Source organism: Synchiropus splendidus, chromosome 14, assembly GCF_027744825.2.
Source record: "Synchiropus splendidus isolate RoL2022-P1 chromosome 14, RoL_Sspl_1.0, whole genome shotgun sequence".
Classification (NCBI taxonomy): domain Eukaryota; kingdom Metazoa; phylum Chordata; class Actinopteri; order Syngnathiformes; family Callionymidae; genus Synchiropus; species Synchiropus splendidus.
The window spans coordinates 16,580,409-16,594,852 of NC_071347.1; the positions used below are offsets into that span (position 1 = coordinate 16,580,409).

General features: G+C 46.0%; 1 protein-coding gene and 1 long non-coding RNA gene across 4 annotated transcripts in view; one reads left to right on the forward strand and one right to left on the reverse strand.

The window, feature by feature from the left end:
• ldlrad3 (low density lipoprotein receptor class A domain containing 3) overlaps positions 1 to 10,863 on the forward strand; it is a 93,021-nt gene extending 82,158 nt beyond the window's left edge. For all 3 annotated transcript variants that reach the window (XM_053885171.1, XM_053885170.1, XM_053885172.1), the window contains exons 5-6: positions 9,658 to 10,036; positions 10,268 to 10,863. In XM_053885171.1, the coding sequence (XP_053741146.1) occupies positions 9,658 to 10,036; positions 10,268 to 10,427 (539 nt within the window). In that variant the 3' untranslated portion in view covers positions 10,428 to 10,863. The remainder of the gene's footprint in view (positions 1 to 9,657; positions 10,037 to 10,267) is intronic.
• Positions 8,912 to 14,444, reverse strand: part of LOC128770567 (uncharacterized) — a 69,327-nt gene continuing 63,794 nt past the window's right edge. Inside the window, exon 4 of the long non-coding RNA XR_008416525.1 lies at positions 8,912 to 10,025. This is a non-coding gene — a long non-coding RNA (uncharacterized LOC128770567). The remainder of the gene's footprint in view (positions 10,026 to 14,444) is intronic.

The window sequence follows — 14,444 nt, forward strand, 5'->3', positions numbered from 1 at the left end:
CAGGGAGGCTCTCTGCGTCCCCCCCATGCACGGCCATGTTAACTAAAGCCTGTGTCAAAGTGAAGCAGTGTTTTTCAGTGGACTTTCACACTTGAATATTCACATTTAAAAGAAATCCTGAAGCCGTATTTCCCTGACTCGACCCGTCAAAAAAAATCAGTCTTCCAAGCTCCAGAGTTCAGGAAAGCAGTCTCCTCGGACTCGCGCTTCATTGCCGTGCTGTGGAGTTCCTCGCTCGAATTTGAAACACATTTTTGCGTCGACAATGATGCTGCTGGGAGTCAATACCACTGAGGGCTTGTTTATGTTCCAGATGTAGACTGAGGTTGAAGTCAAGCCTGTAAATTGGGTCAGAACGGCAGTAAAAGCCGTGTTAGTTTGGCTTTATGTGGCCTGGAGTTCCTGCCGTCACTTTTTAAAGGTTTGTTTTTCACCCTCCGCTGGGAGTTGAGCCCGACAAGAGCAAAGGCCAAAACAACCCACAAGTTGTTCATCCGCATCTCCCAAATCTATTCAGCGTGTGGCTTCATTAGCTGACTCTGGATCAGGATCAAGGGATTTGGGGGATTTTGTTTGTCTAAATGCACCGTGCGGATGTCAGTGTGGGTGCTGGGCTGAGATTGAACTTCCAGGGAGTGCCTCCTGTGCCCAAGGACTGAGTGTTAGTTTCATGTGTGTGAGTCTGCCGACTGGCACGTTTGGAGCCAGATCGTTTGCCTGCCTGCATTGAGACTCCGCTCATCCTCCTCCACCTCAAAATGCCCGACCAGTGCTAATGGAAAGTGTCTGTTTTTTTCCCCCTCTTAAACCTGTCTGTGTCTGGGTGAAGTAAAAGTGGAAAACGCCTGCCCCCTAGTGGTTCTCAAACTGCAGCATGAGCTGCCTATCAGCTGTTCCTGGGCATAAATGGCAGTTTAAGATTCATCAGCAATTTAAAAGTTACTGAGACATTTGTAAAATGAACCCTATAAAAGCTTGATATGGTTTTGTTGCTAGCTGACTTAAACTTACTGACTTTAACTGCTGTTTTCATTGATCAAAGGATCGTTCCTTCCATCAAGCTAGCGAAGCTAGCAAACATCTGTGCAGCAACCCGCCTGTTCCCCTCGGATCGAGCCCGGCGGGGCCAATATTCCTCTTCGCTTTTACTCCGAGGTGTTTTAAATGAGACAATGAAGATATGTGAAGTCTTTTACTGCAGCCATTTCTTTTCATTTATGCCACTCATTCATCTCCAGTTGAGTCTAATGAGGCAGTTTCTGTATTCAGCTGCCGACAGCCAATCAGGAGGGAGGATAGCAGAACTGCAACTTAGCATGTCTGTTGGTAATTTGCAGTTCTGTTTGGTTAAAGACAGACAATGGAGTCGTTGAGAACTTCCTGTGTCTTCAACAGCCCATTGTGCGCCAACACCTCACTCTGCCTCACTGGCTGCTGCAGTGTTGGTGGAGGTTCACACAAAGTCGGTCTTTGTTCCCGCCTGTCATATTTCATTATTCCTGTTTTGACAGAAAAAGAATGGGTTACACTTCGATGCAGCTTTTTGCTCATCAAAGTGTCGTCTATGCAGCATTCCATAAACTTGACTAAACTACTACACAAACCAAGACCATGGGTGCGTTCCGATTCCTTCCTTAATCCTCAACCTCAAACCTGAAAAATGCCTGTTCTCACAAGGAGCGAGGACTGTCCCAATTCCTACCAAGCTAAATTGAGGAACACAATCGAGGAACGTAGCTTCCTCAATCTTGAGGAACTCTGCGACCTCCTTCGGTACTGAGGAATACCATGAATCCTTTGCGTAGTATCAAAGATGGCGCAAAAAACAAAGAGACCAAGCAACAAATGTGAGCATTTCCTTTGTCAATGGTGACGTAAAATCACGAAAAAGGAGGAATGAGGTTGAGGGTTAAGATTGAGGTTAAGGAAGGAATTGTAATTCACACTTAGTTATCTGGTGTTAGCACAGGTAACATCCGACTTACAACCTGCTGGACTTACGTCCACCCGTACTTACGACCAGATGCTTTTTTTAAAAAATTTTATTCAATGTCTAGCACCGCAGCACGTAGCAGCCCGGCATCACGTACAACAGTTACGGCAGCACAGTATCCCAGCACTTCTCACAACTCTCCCACACTGATCTACCACTGCTGTAGTAACTATAACCGTCACGTCAGCCATTTTTACTTACGACCGGTTGGTTGGAACCGATCCCAGTCGTAAGTCGGATGTTACTTGTATATGAAGTTGGATTTTATTTTCTCTTGAGATGGATTTTCTTCCACCGGTTAACCTCGATAAACACTGGCAAAAATATATAAATTGTTCTGTCATGGGAAGAACTGATGGAACCCAACACCAAAGAGCAGATCACGTTTCCACAGCAGTCCAGCTTGAGCACAGTACCTCACCCTCCAGCCATCAGACAATGCTGTCACACGCATGCTTCCCCGTCTCCTGGCCACAGCATCAAAACAGTACCTCAAAACCTCGCACCAAATTCAGTCTTGTTGGTTATATAGAGCCATGTGACACAACATCATAAATAACTGGTTATATAAGGCAAAATAAGACAAAGCATCATTAGCTTATATGCCGTGTTCATTGGGATGGATGAGTCAAACAGAGCCATGAAGGTGCTCTCTGCTAGCTGTGTTTATCAATATACTCAAGCAGTATCACTTTCATGCCTTGACAGCTGATTATTTCTTTCTCAGGCACCAATTGTCGTTCACATTAGCCACATGAAAATGGCACTCGATGACACTTGAAGTAGCTGTCAAAAGGTCCTAAAGCATATTGACTCCAATCGGGTCGATTCAATGTGCAAAAGTATAAACGTGTTCAGCAGAAGACATCACATTAGAAGTCAAAGTAACAAGTGAAACAGTCAAGAACACTGAGTGTCAAGGAAGGACTGTCTCCTCTGACTGGAGTTAACTTGAAGGATGGCAGCAGGAATAACAGAGGGTTTGTTTTTGTTTGTTTTGCTCGCCGTAATTCTGAGGAGGGAACGTGACGGGAGGTGTAATGGATGTAAACTATCTCGCGGCACAGATGTGCCCAGGTTTTACACACTTTGTGTGCAAATCCCAAAGAGGTTCCACACCAGTTATTTACTGCCCTTTTAATTACTCTCAAACGGGCATTTTTGTTTTTAGCTTTTAGACTGAAACCTACCGATAAACAAAAGTGAGAGCACTGACTCAGTGAAAGAACAGTAAATATAGTTGGAGGATGGAGTTTAGAAAGCTTTCGGAGACTTTTTTTGCTGGGAAAAATCAAAAACCATTCTGTTGATCAGTAACATAAAAGAAAGAATTCTATTCCAATTGTATTTGCTAAATGTCATGTCAGCATACCATCGTGTACAGACATCGTTTTAAGTAAAATATTATTATTATTATTATTATTATTATTATTAATTTAAAACTGGCATGCTAATTGTTAACACTTTTTGGTGTTAAAAACTTTTATGTTTGAATTGATAAGGCATTAAAGGCATGTGCCTTTGATGTGTCCTTTGTAAAATGGTCCCATACTCTAGTAGCTATTTCTCCTGTTACTGTGTATTGAGCTAAGAGAACAATGACAATGTCGGTGACAAATTTCATTGTCGATTATAGTTGACTGTGTAGACGAGTCGTTGCCCCAACTTGCCAAATATTTCAACATCTAGGATGTTACCGCGGTTAGCGCTAAGAAGCTAACTAAGACGACTCACTCAACTGCACTGGAGCATCGACCTGGTGAGAGAAGAAGAGTGTTGGAAATATCAACAATGCTTCCCTGATGTCTCGCATTGCTAACGCTCTTACATTAATCATTTTTAAGTCCCACTTAGCAGAGGCTGCGTGAAAATCCATTTTTTCTATCACAAAGCAGCTGATGAGGATAAAAATAGACACAGTGGGTGTTGGAACAAAGCTGTTCACTCGTACAATTAGATACGTGCAATAAGAGCGTGTTCCTGGTGCTGATAAGGATCCAGCTGTGGCTGGGTTTGACTCGGCATGCTGTGATAAATTTGAAAAAAAAAATGGAGGAAATGAGATGTGCTCTCATGATGCTTCAGAGGACGGCTTATCTCTCCTCGGACATTTGTTAGCACTTCCATTCTCTTCAGCTGTTCTCCTGCTGCCCACTGTTGTGTTATCTGTGACCTCTCCGTGTCCCAGTACTGCTCCCACGCCAGAGTGTAAGATTGATGCTGACTCCCGATAATGAAATGCAAAGAGTGTGGAAGGCAGAGAAGAGCCGTGAAAGGTTGAGAGAAAATGGATTTAGGCTGAAAAGAAACATTCAGTTGGTTGTTCCCCGACAGATAAGCACTCTGTAAGTGCATAATATAGCTGTGCACTGTGGGGGTCTATCATACACACTGTACAAGTCGTCTCAATGACGGTGAATTACAAACAGGAGTGGAGAGAAGTGCAGGCGAGAGCGCGGGAAATGGCTCGGGAAAGCACAAAGAGTGAGAGGAGGGAGAGAGAGGAGAGGTGGGGGAACAAAGGTAGGAGGAGAGGAGTGGAAGGGAGTGTGAGATGGAGAGGAAATAGCACTCTGATGTAATTAAAGTGGCAGAGTTGAAAGGCTGTACCTTGCATCCTCCTCCCCGTCCGTACGGAGGCTTTTTCAAGTTCATGGAAACATCAGAGGACCGAAGGGAAGAGGACGTTACGGCCACTTACGAGCAGAGCATTCTGGGTCGAACAGTTTTTGTTTTGTTCTCCAAACTAACCAGGACGAAGGCAGTCAACAAAAAGACTTTGTGTGTGTGTGCAGGAGACGGCAGCAAGTTTGAGACTATGTTTACGTGCGCGGCTAAAGAGGATGATGCAAACTGGGGCGTCTTTGAGACGGCTTCCACTTTCGTAACTCGAAAGATCGTCCCCAAAAAGTTGAGTCAAGTCTTTTCTCGGATATGCCTCACTGCGAGAAAAAATCTCAGATTTAACAACTATTATCCCGGCTACTCAGGATTTTAAGTCAATATGCTAATGCTTGGAGCAACATGAATCCTGTGTCAACAACGGACTACTGTATACACACTGTGGTGCTTCTGGGAAAAATGAACCGCCTCACTTCCGCAGAGACTAAAGTGTTGTGACACCTTGCTAAGTCAACATGTAGCTAAGAGGTAGCTATGCATTTTTTATTATCAGTGAATGAATGAATCAGGGTTATTCCAGTCACAGTGATGCTCAGTCATCTTCAGTGATGACTCATTCGATTCAATAAAGTTACAATATCTGCGTGTGATGGACAGATGAGGCTTCATGAAACAGTGTCCTCATTTTCAGAGCTCAGTAGATGCCTCTGATGGTTTAAAACTGAGTTGGGGTTCCATTGGACTGGTTTATATATTTTAAATATTTTAGAGCAGAGGGTGCCATCTAGTGGGCTCTGAAAAGGAGGGCACTGTTTCATGAAGCCTCGCAAACCCATCACTAATGACTACTATTTTTGAAGAATTTCTAACTGTTAACTGAAGGATTCAAGCCTCCTGGCCTTTGCTGTGAGGGCTGTTTTTCAGTCGTCCTTAACAGTTTTAGGTTGAAGTTTTTGAGGGCAGGTGCTCTGCTGCCGGCTACTGATGTGAAGGCCTTGTTATGTATTTATTTAACAGCCCTGTAAGACACCTGTAGAGGTTCAACCCTGTCCAGAGGTGCGTCACCTGATCCCTCTCCATCTGTTTTCTGTGAAGTTGAGTGAGACATGTTGATCTAATGGAAACACATCCGTGCTGTTGAAAGCTGAGAGGTCAAGGTCACTCAGCCTGTGGGCAACGATGCAGACGTCACTTTAGATGGTGACTTTGACAGCGCAGGAAACCCACTGTGAGGTCCGGGACGGGACGGCGACCTTCACCAGGTGGTTGTGATCTATGAAAAGGTTCGACTGGAATTCTACACAGTGACAGACAGAACATGTTGAGCAGCTTAAACGCCTTCACTCTGCTGAGTCATTTCGGGGAAGATAGAACGTGGCGCTCCGACGGAAACCCAGCAGGAGGGAGGACGCACCGGGCTTCTGTTTTTCTGCTTCCCTCTTGTTCTGCTCCTCTTTTCATCTCTTCATTTGAATTGGGCTTTCAGAGCTCCATCGCTAATGTAGCGAAGGAGCTGCCATTGTTGTGGCTACAGCAGGATGAGTCGCTTTTGTGCGAGCGGGGTTGCTCCCAGAGGAGACTGACAAGCAGCGCAGGGTGGCAGCACTGGGATCTTTCTCTTTTTCCACTCTTTGTTCCCCCCTTTTTTAAATGAGGTAATTATGGAAATAATTGTTCTTTGTTTTGCCTTTTGTCTGCTTCGCACCCAGACCATAATTAATTGGTAGCGTGAATGACCAGCCAATTCTAAATGACAAGTGAGGGTCAAAGAGGGCTTGTTTTATTGGCTGCGAGGGAGTTTGGAGAGAAGCGGGCGGAGCAGCTGAATTCGATGAGGCTTAATTAAAACCGGGGCCCCGTCTGAACATGGGGACGTGCAGGCCGGGTGCCAGTGTGGTCACTTCAGCCCCCGACACCCTGCTACTGCTGCTACTGTTTCCCATGAAACCTGCCCGACCCTTTCTTCAGTTGCCACCAGTGCAGCTACTAAGCAGTGTTGCAGTGCTGCATTTACTGCCAAGGGCCCTTCTACTCCTACTGCCATTTACATTTGGGTTATGATCTAGAGTGTTTTTTAAACAGAAAGACTTGAAAGCCTCAGAAGAAAGGATGTTTTTAACCTGACTGTCCGTCTCCAACTCACTCGAACAGGTGATCACTATAGGCAGGGCAAGGCTCCGCTTTAGTCCAAGTAAAAGCATGTTTTCAGTGGAGAGTCTGGGTTGATATGTCACAAAAATCTATGCTGTAAGCCAGAGGTTCTTCACCTTTTTGATCTTGGGGCCCACCTTTCCCAGTACAAATTGACCTCGGACCCGTTCAATAGAACGGATACATAACTCTTGATTTCATTTGCGATCAATAATCATATTTAATCTACTTACACGTAAACAAATCAAAACCTTGTGAAATAACATGAAACCATGTGATCATTGACAAAGATATTTGTCATCGAAAAGTCCAACTAGCAGCAGAACCAGGTGCAAGTTATATTCATCAAATTTGCTAAAGAAAAAAAGAACAAAATCAAACAGTTGAGAAAATTGGAAAAACTGAATACAATTCTGAATAAAATAAATATGATAAAACCATGTCTAAATATATCGTAAAATTAAAATTATATATTTTATTTGTACGTTTGTAAGTGTAAATAAAAATATCACCATAAAATGCTCTAATTAATTTTCAAAACTGCTTCAACAGGTGCTTTCATGAACGTTGTTTTTACTGTTGGGGGGGTCAACATTTTTTTTATTTTCAAGAACTTCTCTACAGTTGTTAACTATCACAGATTTGCAGCTGTCAAGTCAATGCAGTGACACACTACTGCCACCATACGTGGCTAATGTATTAGAACAGAGCATCTCGCGGCCATCGCGGCCCAAAAGTGTGAAATAAAAAAAACTTTTCGCATCTCTCAAGGAGGCGCTCATGGCCCAACCATGGGCCCCGGCCCTATGGTTAGGAATCACTGCTCTAAGCATCGGTCCTAAACTTAGGAGGGTTTCACACTGCAAACTTTGGCCCAGTAGGCCCGAGTCCCAGTCACCCTGCACCATGTCTCTACAGTACACACCCATTCCTTCACTGTTTTGGCCCATGTTCTCCATACTTGCTCTCTCCAGACATGAGCAGAACTGCCATTTGAAGAGTCAAGTCACCAGAGACAAACGTCCCTGTTGTTCAGTGATAACAGTTCTCAGTCAAACACAATCCTTATCCAGTTGTTCTCTTCCCGTATGCAGATAGAACTATGTGTCAACTGGTCACGTCATTTCTGTGTCAAGAGCCGAGTTACCGCAGGCAAAATATCACACCTCCCACTGAGCAGTCCGGGACAAAAGCCACCTCTCCCCTGGCGGACTCAAGCTGGGGCCAAAGCCTGGTTTGTTGACAGAGTATGTAGTGTGAAAGCTCCCTTGGATATCAAGTGGTGGATTGGCAGGTTGCATTTAGCTCACAACTCAGTCTAGTGAGCAGCGTTTTTCATGCATGTAGTGGTAATCCGTAGTGATGGGCTTATGAGGCTTCATGAAACAGTGTCCTTACTCTCTGCGCTCAGTAGATGGCGCTGCTGGTTTAAAAATGATGTGAGGTTTCAATGAAGTGGTTGTTAAAATCCAAAGATTTTAGAGCAGAGGGTGCCATCTAGTGGGCTCTGAAAATGAGGACATGAAGTTTCATGACGCCTCACAAGCCCATCACTAGTATTCCGTGACATCGTAGTAGTAGTTGACGTTCTACTGCTACATCAGCCATGGACTTCTACTCACTTATTAAGGAGAAATATTTACAGAGAACTATTCACCATTATCTCTCCATGGCTTGAAGACACAGAGGAAACGTCCAGTGAACAAATCTTCTGTAATTATTACACTATTCTGGGCACCATGGATCCACCAAGAACCAGCAGGGCTTTAAAGATGTAGCTAGTTAGCCGGTTTCTTTACTGAGTACGAGCCAGATGAGAGTCGAGAGTTTCAATTTTGGGGTGTGGGAGCTTCACCCTGTGATCCCCACACTCTGCTTCAGGAGCCTGTAGGTGCACAGAAGCCGATAAAACATGAAAGGGAAGTTCGGACGTCTGCTCTTCCTGGGGATTGTACTCCCTCATATGGAAGCAATTTCAGCGGCTCCTGCCCCCCTCCAGTTATCTGTCACTCCGACAATAGTTCTCGGCTGTTTGATGCTCCTGGTCACGTTCCAGAGCCCTTTGCAGTGGATGCTAATACACATGGCGCGTTAAGCCGGAGCTCCGCGACGGACGCGAGCAGCGAGTGTTCCTGCCGACCGTTTTTGAACTTTTTACGAGGAGGTTTGATGTTTATAGCACCCGCAGGACCCGGCCAAGTTTGAACTGAATCAGCAACTGCAAATACCTTTTTGGAAAGCGCAGCCCGGCGACTACTGCGTGTCCTGTTCGCCCTTCGTCATGCTCCACAGTAGATGAAGCCGCGTTAACCCCGGCGTCACCTCCAACACCTGCTTTAAAATTCTCCGAAAATTCCAGTCAGCAGAAATAAATGAATTCTATTCCGCCAGCCTGAATTCAACTGTTATTGCTGTGACTCGCTTTTTGATATTGGTTCCTAGCGTCTCACCATGCGCCTGCTGAGGGAGTGTGTGTCAGCATTTTTGTTTTGAGGAGCTGGACACACTTTTGACAGCTGGTTGGCTTGTTATTTACAAGGCAAAAGTTTTTCAAATAGTTGCCTCAACGCTGGACATCTCCCTTGTTCTTGAAGATGGGCACCAGCACACTTCGCCTCCATACCTCAGGGATCCTTTCACTCTCACCTTGTTAAAGTGTTCCAGCCAAAAAGTGTCCTAAACACTTCCAGACCTTCACAGCTGTATCATCAGGACCCACTGCCTTTCCACTCTTCATCCTCTTCAATGCCCTTCTCACTTCAGCCTTACTAATCTTTGCCACGTCCTGATCTACGATGGCCACTCCTTCTCTTTGTTCTCAAAACATCAACAGGTTAAACATCAGTACTACGAGTGTAAAAACATACCATGTCCTCTTCTTGTCCTCACAGAGTCCCCGGGCCAGGACTTTGTCACCCTGGATTACCGCCTCCGTTACTACCCGAGCATCACCTACGCCGTCATCGGTAGCGCCGTCATCTTCGTCCTGGTGGTGGCGCTGCTGGCCCTGGTGCTGCATCACCAGAGGAAGAGGAGCGTCCTCCTGCCCAGGGGCGTACGAGGAGGCTCCCACCATCACCACCACCAGCCGCTGCTCTTGTCCCGGCTGGTCATCTTGGACCGAGGCCACGTCCCCGGTGGCTCCCCCGCCGCGGCCGCCCAGTACTCCTCATCCTCTCAGGCGCTGCAGCTGCTGTCTGGGTCGCTGTATCCTTCTGGGCTGTCATTAGACTCCCCGCCTTCGTACTCGCAGGCAGTTCTGGATGTCAGGTGAGATGAAGGACGGTTTTAATATCCTGTTAAGCGTCATTTTCACTGCTGGCGTCGAGCATGTGTTGGATACTTATGATGCTTTCAGGTGAAGGAGAAGGTGGTGGGAAATCCCTGTGTGTTTAAAAGGTGTAAAACCTGAGCCCAAAAATTGCTAACTGTAGCACAATGTCGGAGGAATCGACGTCAAGTGTCAGCAGTCTTTAAAACCGAGCTCATTTGTGTCTCCAGCCGCCCCCCCTGGTTCGACCTGCCTCCACCTCCGTACCTCCAAAACGCTGCTTCAGAGGCGGAGCTGCCACAGTACGAAGCCCCACCACAACCTCCGGCGAACCCGTCTGCACCACAAACTCAGGGCTCAGACTCAACAGTGGTGTCTAGTCACCTGTAGCTGCCCGACAACTGGACTGAGAGGAGAAGCCCACGCTGGCGGGCGGTGTGACACGGCTTGTCGATGCTTTGGCTCCCTCTGCTGGACATTTTTCATTCAACAGCATCTCATGACTGTTAGTCTAGATTGTGATTTCTTTTGGATTTAATCAATCCTAATTCATGTTTTTTTTCCACTGTGTAGGATATTTTATACTGTAGCAATTCAGAAGTTTTGTTCTTCCTGTTGAAGTTTTGGAAGAATTTGACTGACAACATGCACAAGATGGCTGTCGTCACAGCTACGCCTCACGTTGCGGTAGTTCACAGGCTATTAACAGTCGCTGTACAAAGAACCTTCGCCAGTCACTTAGAACAACCAGACTTTGTTGTAGGGGTGTTAAAGGGCCATTTAGTTGATCAATCATTCCAGGAAAATAAATTCTACTGAAGACCAATTATTTACGACGTTCAACGCGTGATGAAAACCCATGATTCTGGTCCCGAGTTTGTGAAGCAGCTGACTGAATGTTACTCATTCTTCCAACGTGTAAATAGAGACTTGTATTTAAAGGTACTGTACGAACAGAAGGCCTGAGGCGGCGGTGATAATCAAGCGCGGAACAAGCCAAAGACTTCGGTGCCCCATCGACCAGCCAACTGGTACTCATGTGGTACAGGGTCCCGGGTTGAGCTTTTTTATTCTGTGAGCAATAAAAGGAGAATCACACTGAGACTCCTGGGTTTCTCTGTTGGAGAGTGTTGTTTTAGCTCCGTTTCCATGCTGTTGCTATTGATGGAGGACGCTATACCACCATTGTGTTATCTTCATTTCTGCTCTTCATCTGAACCCATGTGCTCAGACTCTGACGCACCGTCTCCACCCTCCCCGCACCCTCTTCTTCACCTCAATTGTACAAAACAGTTGGACTGGAATAATACTAATACATAGAAAGTTAAAGAATAATAATAATGTAGTATGAAATAAGTGTTTGAATCACCTTAACTACGGTGTATCATTATTAAATAAGCGGCATAAAAGAATCTTGCTGAGAGAATATATGCGACTTGCAGTTTTCGGTTTACGCCACTAGATGGCCGTGTTGGACCACGGATGCGCATGAAGGCCGCTTCTCATAAAGTGGAGTAGAGCAAATACTTCTCCTGAATAACACGTCAGAGTTTGATGGAAGGTCTCAATATTGGTCACTATAGCAACTATCAACCACAGAATAAAAAAGATTTGTGTGTAACACAGGTTCATACTCAGTGATAACCATCAACACCAGGGAGGCAAAATACATCTGACACTGACAGAAGGGTGGATCAGATAAAGGCCGCTGTATTCGGACTGTCACTTGCTGCCCCTCATCTTCAGCCTCCCCCCTCCTCCTCTTCCTCATCTGAGGAAGGATGATGAAGCCCGTGTTTGTTCGACCTCAGAGCTCTCAACAGCAGACTTTAATTAAAAGCCTCCACTCTCCCCGCCAGGCAGCTGCTTTCAGGCAGTTCAGCAGGACGGAACCACGACTGGGGTCCAGGACTGCTCAGAGTTTGGTGTTCGATTTGGCCTAATGGATGAAGAGAGCAAGTTTAAAAGCGTTCAGAGAGTGCAGACCTCCGCCTGGCCGTTCAATAACCAGCTCACAGCTGAAAATAAGATCAATCAAAAGTGACCCTGAGGCTGCCAAAACCCAGCATTTAACCTTTAGATTTTCAGTCTTGTGCTGTGTAAACTCAGCTATTTCGTGGCTTGGGGATGATAGAATGCCTAAAGAGTTAAGAACATTGAGTCACATTATACTGAACACAGCCAGAGAGACAAACCAGATAAACACAACTATATTTGGACATCGATTTTCAGTGTCATTGAAATGCCTCGGTTGTATCAGATTCAGTGTTGGACAAACAGTGATCTAAATTGGGTGTCAGTTGTTTGTTGGAGATTCTTATTTTCTTTTGAAAGGCTTTTCCGGAAATATTTCCAGTCACTTCAAGCTTACGGAAACAGTTACCACAGTTGTAATTTACTTGCCGTTTGACTAAGTACAGTGGTACCTCGGTTTTGGAACGTCCCGTAGTTCGTACAAAAATTTCGAGATTTTTTGGCTTCTGATTTCGAACGAAAATCCAGAACTCAAACGCCCCCCAAAAAAGCCGGAAAAAAACATAACGTGCGTGGACCGATCAGCTGACCCACGACACGCTTTGTTATTGTGTATAACGCAGCCTCTGTATGCAGACGTGTCCCGTTAGCTACATTTACTGACTGTTTCTTCTTCATATTGAGGTGTAAAACCTTTCCTGTCTCCGCACTGGACCGTGGTAGAGTGTCACAGGGGAGGTGCTCGCTCTCACTCCAGGGTTTGATGTCCTGTTGTGGGCTGGAGCTGGGACAGGGATGAGGCGAGTCTGGGACAGAGCGTGACTTGATTCATGACTTTGTCACAGCCAAACTGCACAGAAGCGCACATTCAGAGCTGGACACGCACCGGGCACCTCTTCACTTCTGGAGAGACGTCACTCACTCAGCAACCCCTCCCACATGCAGCGGCCACACACATAGAGGAACAGCGCACCTGCAGCAGACACTCTACATTCACTCCTACAAAAGCCTATTTTAAGGCTTGGAACACATTATTTCTTTGTCCACCAATTGTAATGGGATAAACTGATTCACATTTCGCACAATTAGCTTCTCGAACGGCCGTCTGGAACGGATTGTGGTCGTGATGGGTTTGTGAGGCTTCATGAAACCGTGTCCTCATTTTCCGAGCCCACTAGATGGCACTCTGTGCAGTAACCACTTCAATGAAACCTCACATCATATTTAAGTCAACAGCGCCATCTACTGAGCAATGAAAATGAAGGCACTGTTTCATGAAGCCTCATCATCCCATCACTAGTAAGAACCTTTATCAATGCTCATATTCTGGATTTGATAACTGGAGACACATGACCTTGGGAATGTAAATGGAACTGAAACTTGCGGCATCACAAGCTCCTTGTTAGACCCAAAAAAACAGTCGCAGTGATCGACCCACAGTCTGGCGTTTACTACCATCAACGTCGATCTGCAGTGAACATTTCCCACCACCTTGTCTGAGGCGCTGGGTTTCCAATCTCAGCAGCACCTTCACAGCCACACTTGGCTGCAGCGAGCAGCAGATAAGACTCGATGTTTTCACATGTAAATGCCGCGAGTGTGGAGTATTGTTGGTGGGCTGCAGCTCTGAGGGTCGGCCAGCGCGGCTCTTATCAGATGAAGAGCAGGCCTCGGAGGGGAAGGAGGGGCGGGCGAGGGACCGGGGCCTGGGTAGGGTTGTGGGGGCCAACGGGAGAATGGAACAGCTGGCAGAGTCACGTGTGCAACCCCAAAAACATACAGAGCCCAGACACACTGAGCACGGTGGGAATCTCCTCGCTGAAGAGATCCACAAACACACAGGCTCTTGTGTTATTATCAGCCGGCAGCCAGCAACTCTGAGCACACAATCACACACACACACGCCGGACAATCCAACACACATTTCCATACAGGCCTGCAGCACACACGCACGCTCACCTTACCCAGAATAGCCCGACACAAAATCGACGCTTTTGATTCATTCCATACAAAACTCCATCATCAGGTGCTGTGAGCTCCGGATTCCTCCCACAATCCAACGACATGAATTGGCATGTAGGTGTGAGGTGAAAGTGGTTGAGTGCTACTGCTGTGTGTTTGTACGTGTGAGTGTGTGTGTGTTTAAGCTTATCTATACCTGTGAGGTCCAGTTTTGGGGACTACATTGGCATTTGTGGGGCCCTTTTTTCGTACACCATAAGGTTAGGCCTCAATTTGCAGATGAGGTCTTTATAACTGAATTTCTGAATTTAAGGTTAGTTTAGGTCCTGGTTAAAGTCAGGCAGGTGTTTTGGAGGGTTAGGTTTAGGGTCAGACCAATGTGTGTGTGTGGAGGGTGAGAGGGTGAGAGGATGGGAAAGACATGTCTATGGCAAACCTCACAATGTCCCCACAAGGACAGAAATACAAGTG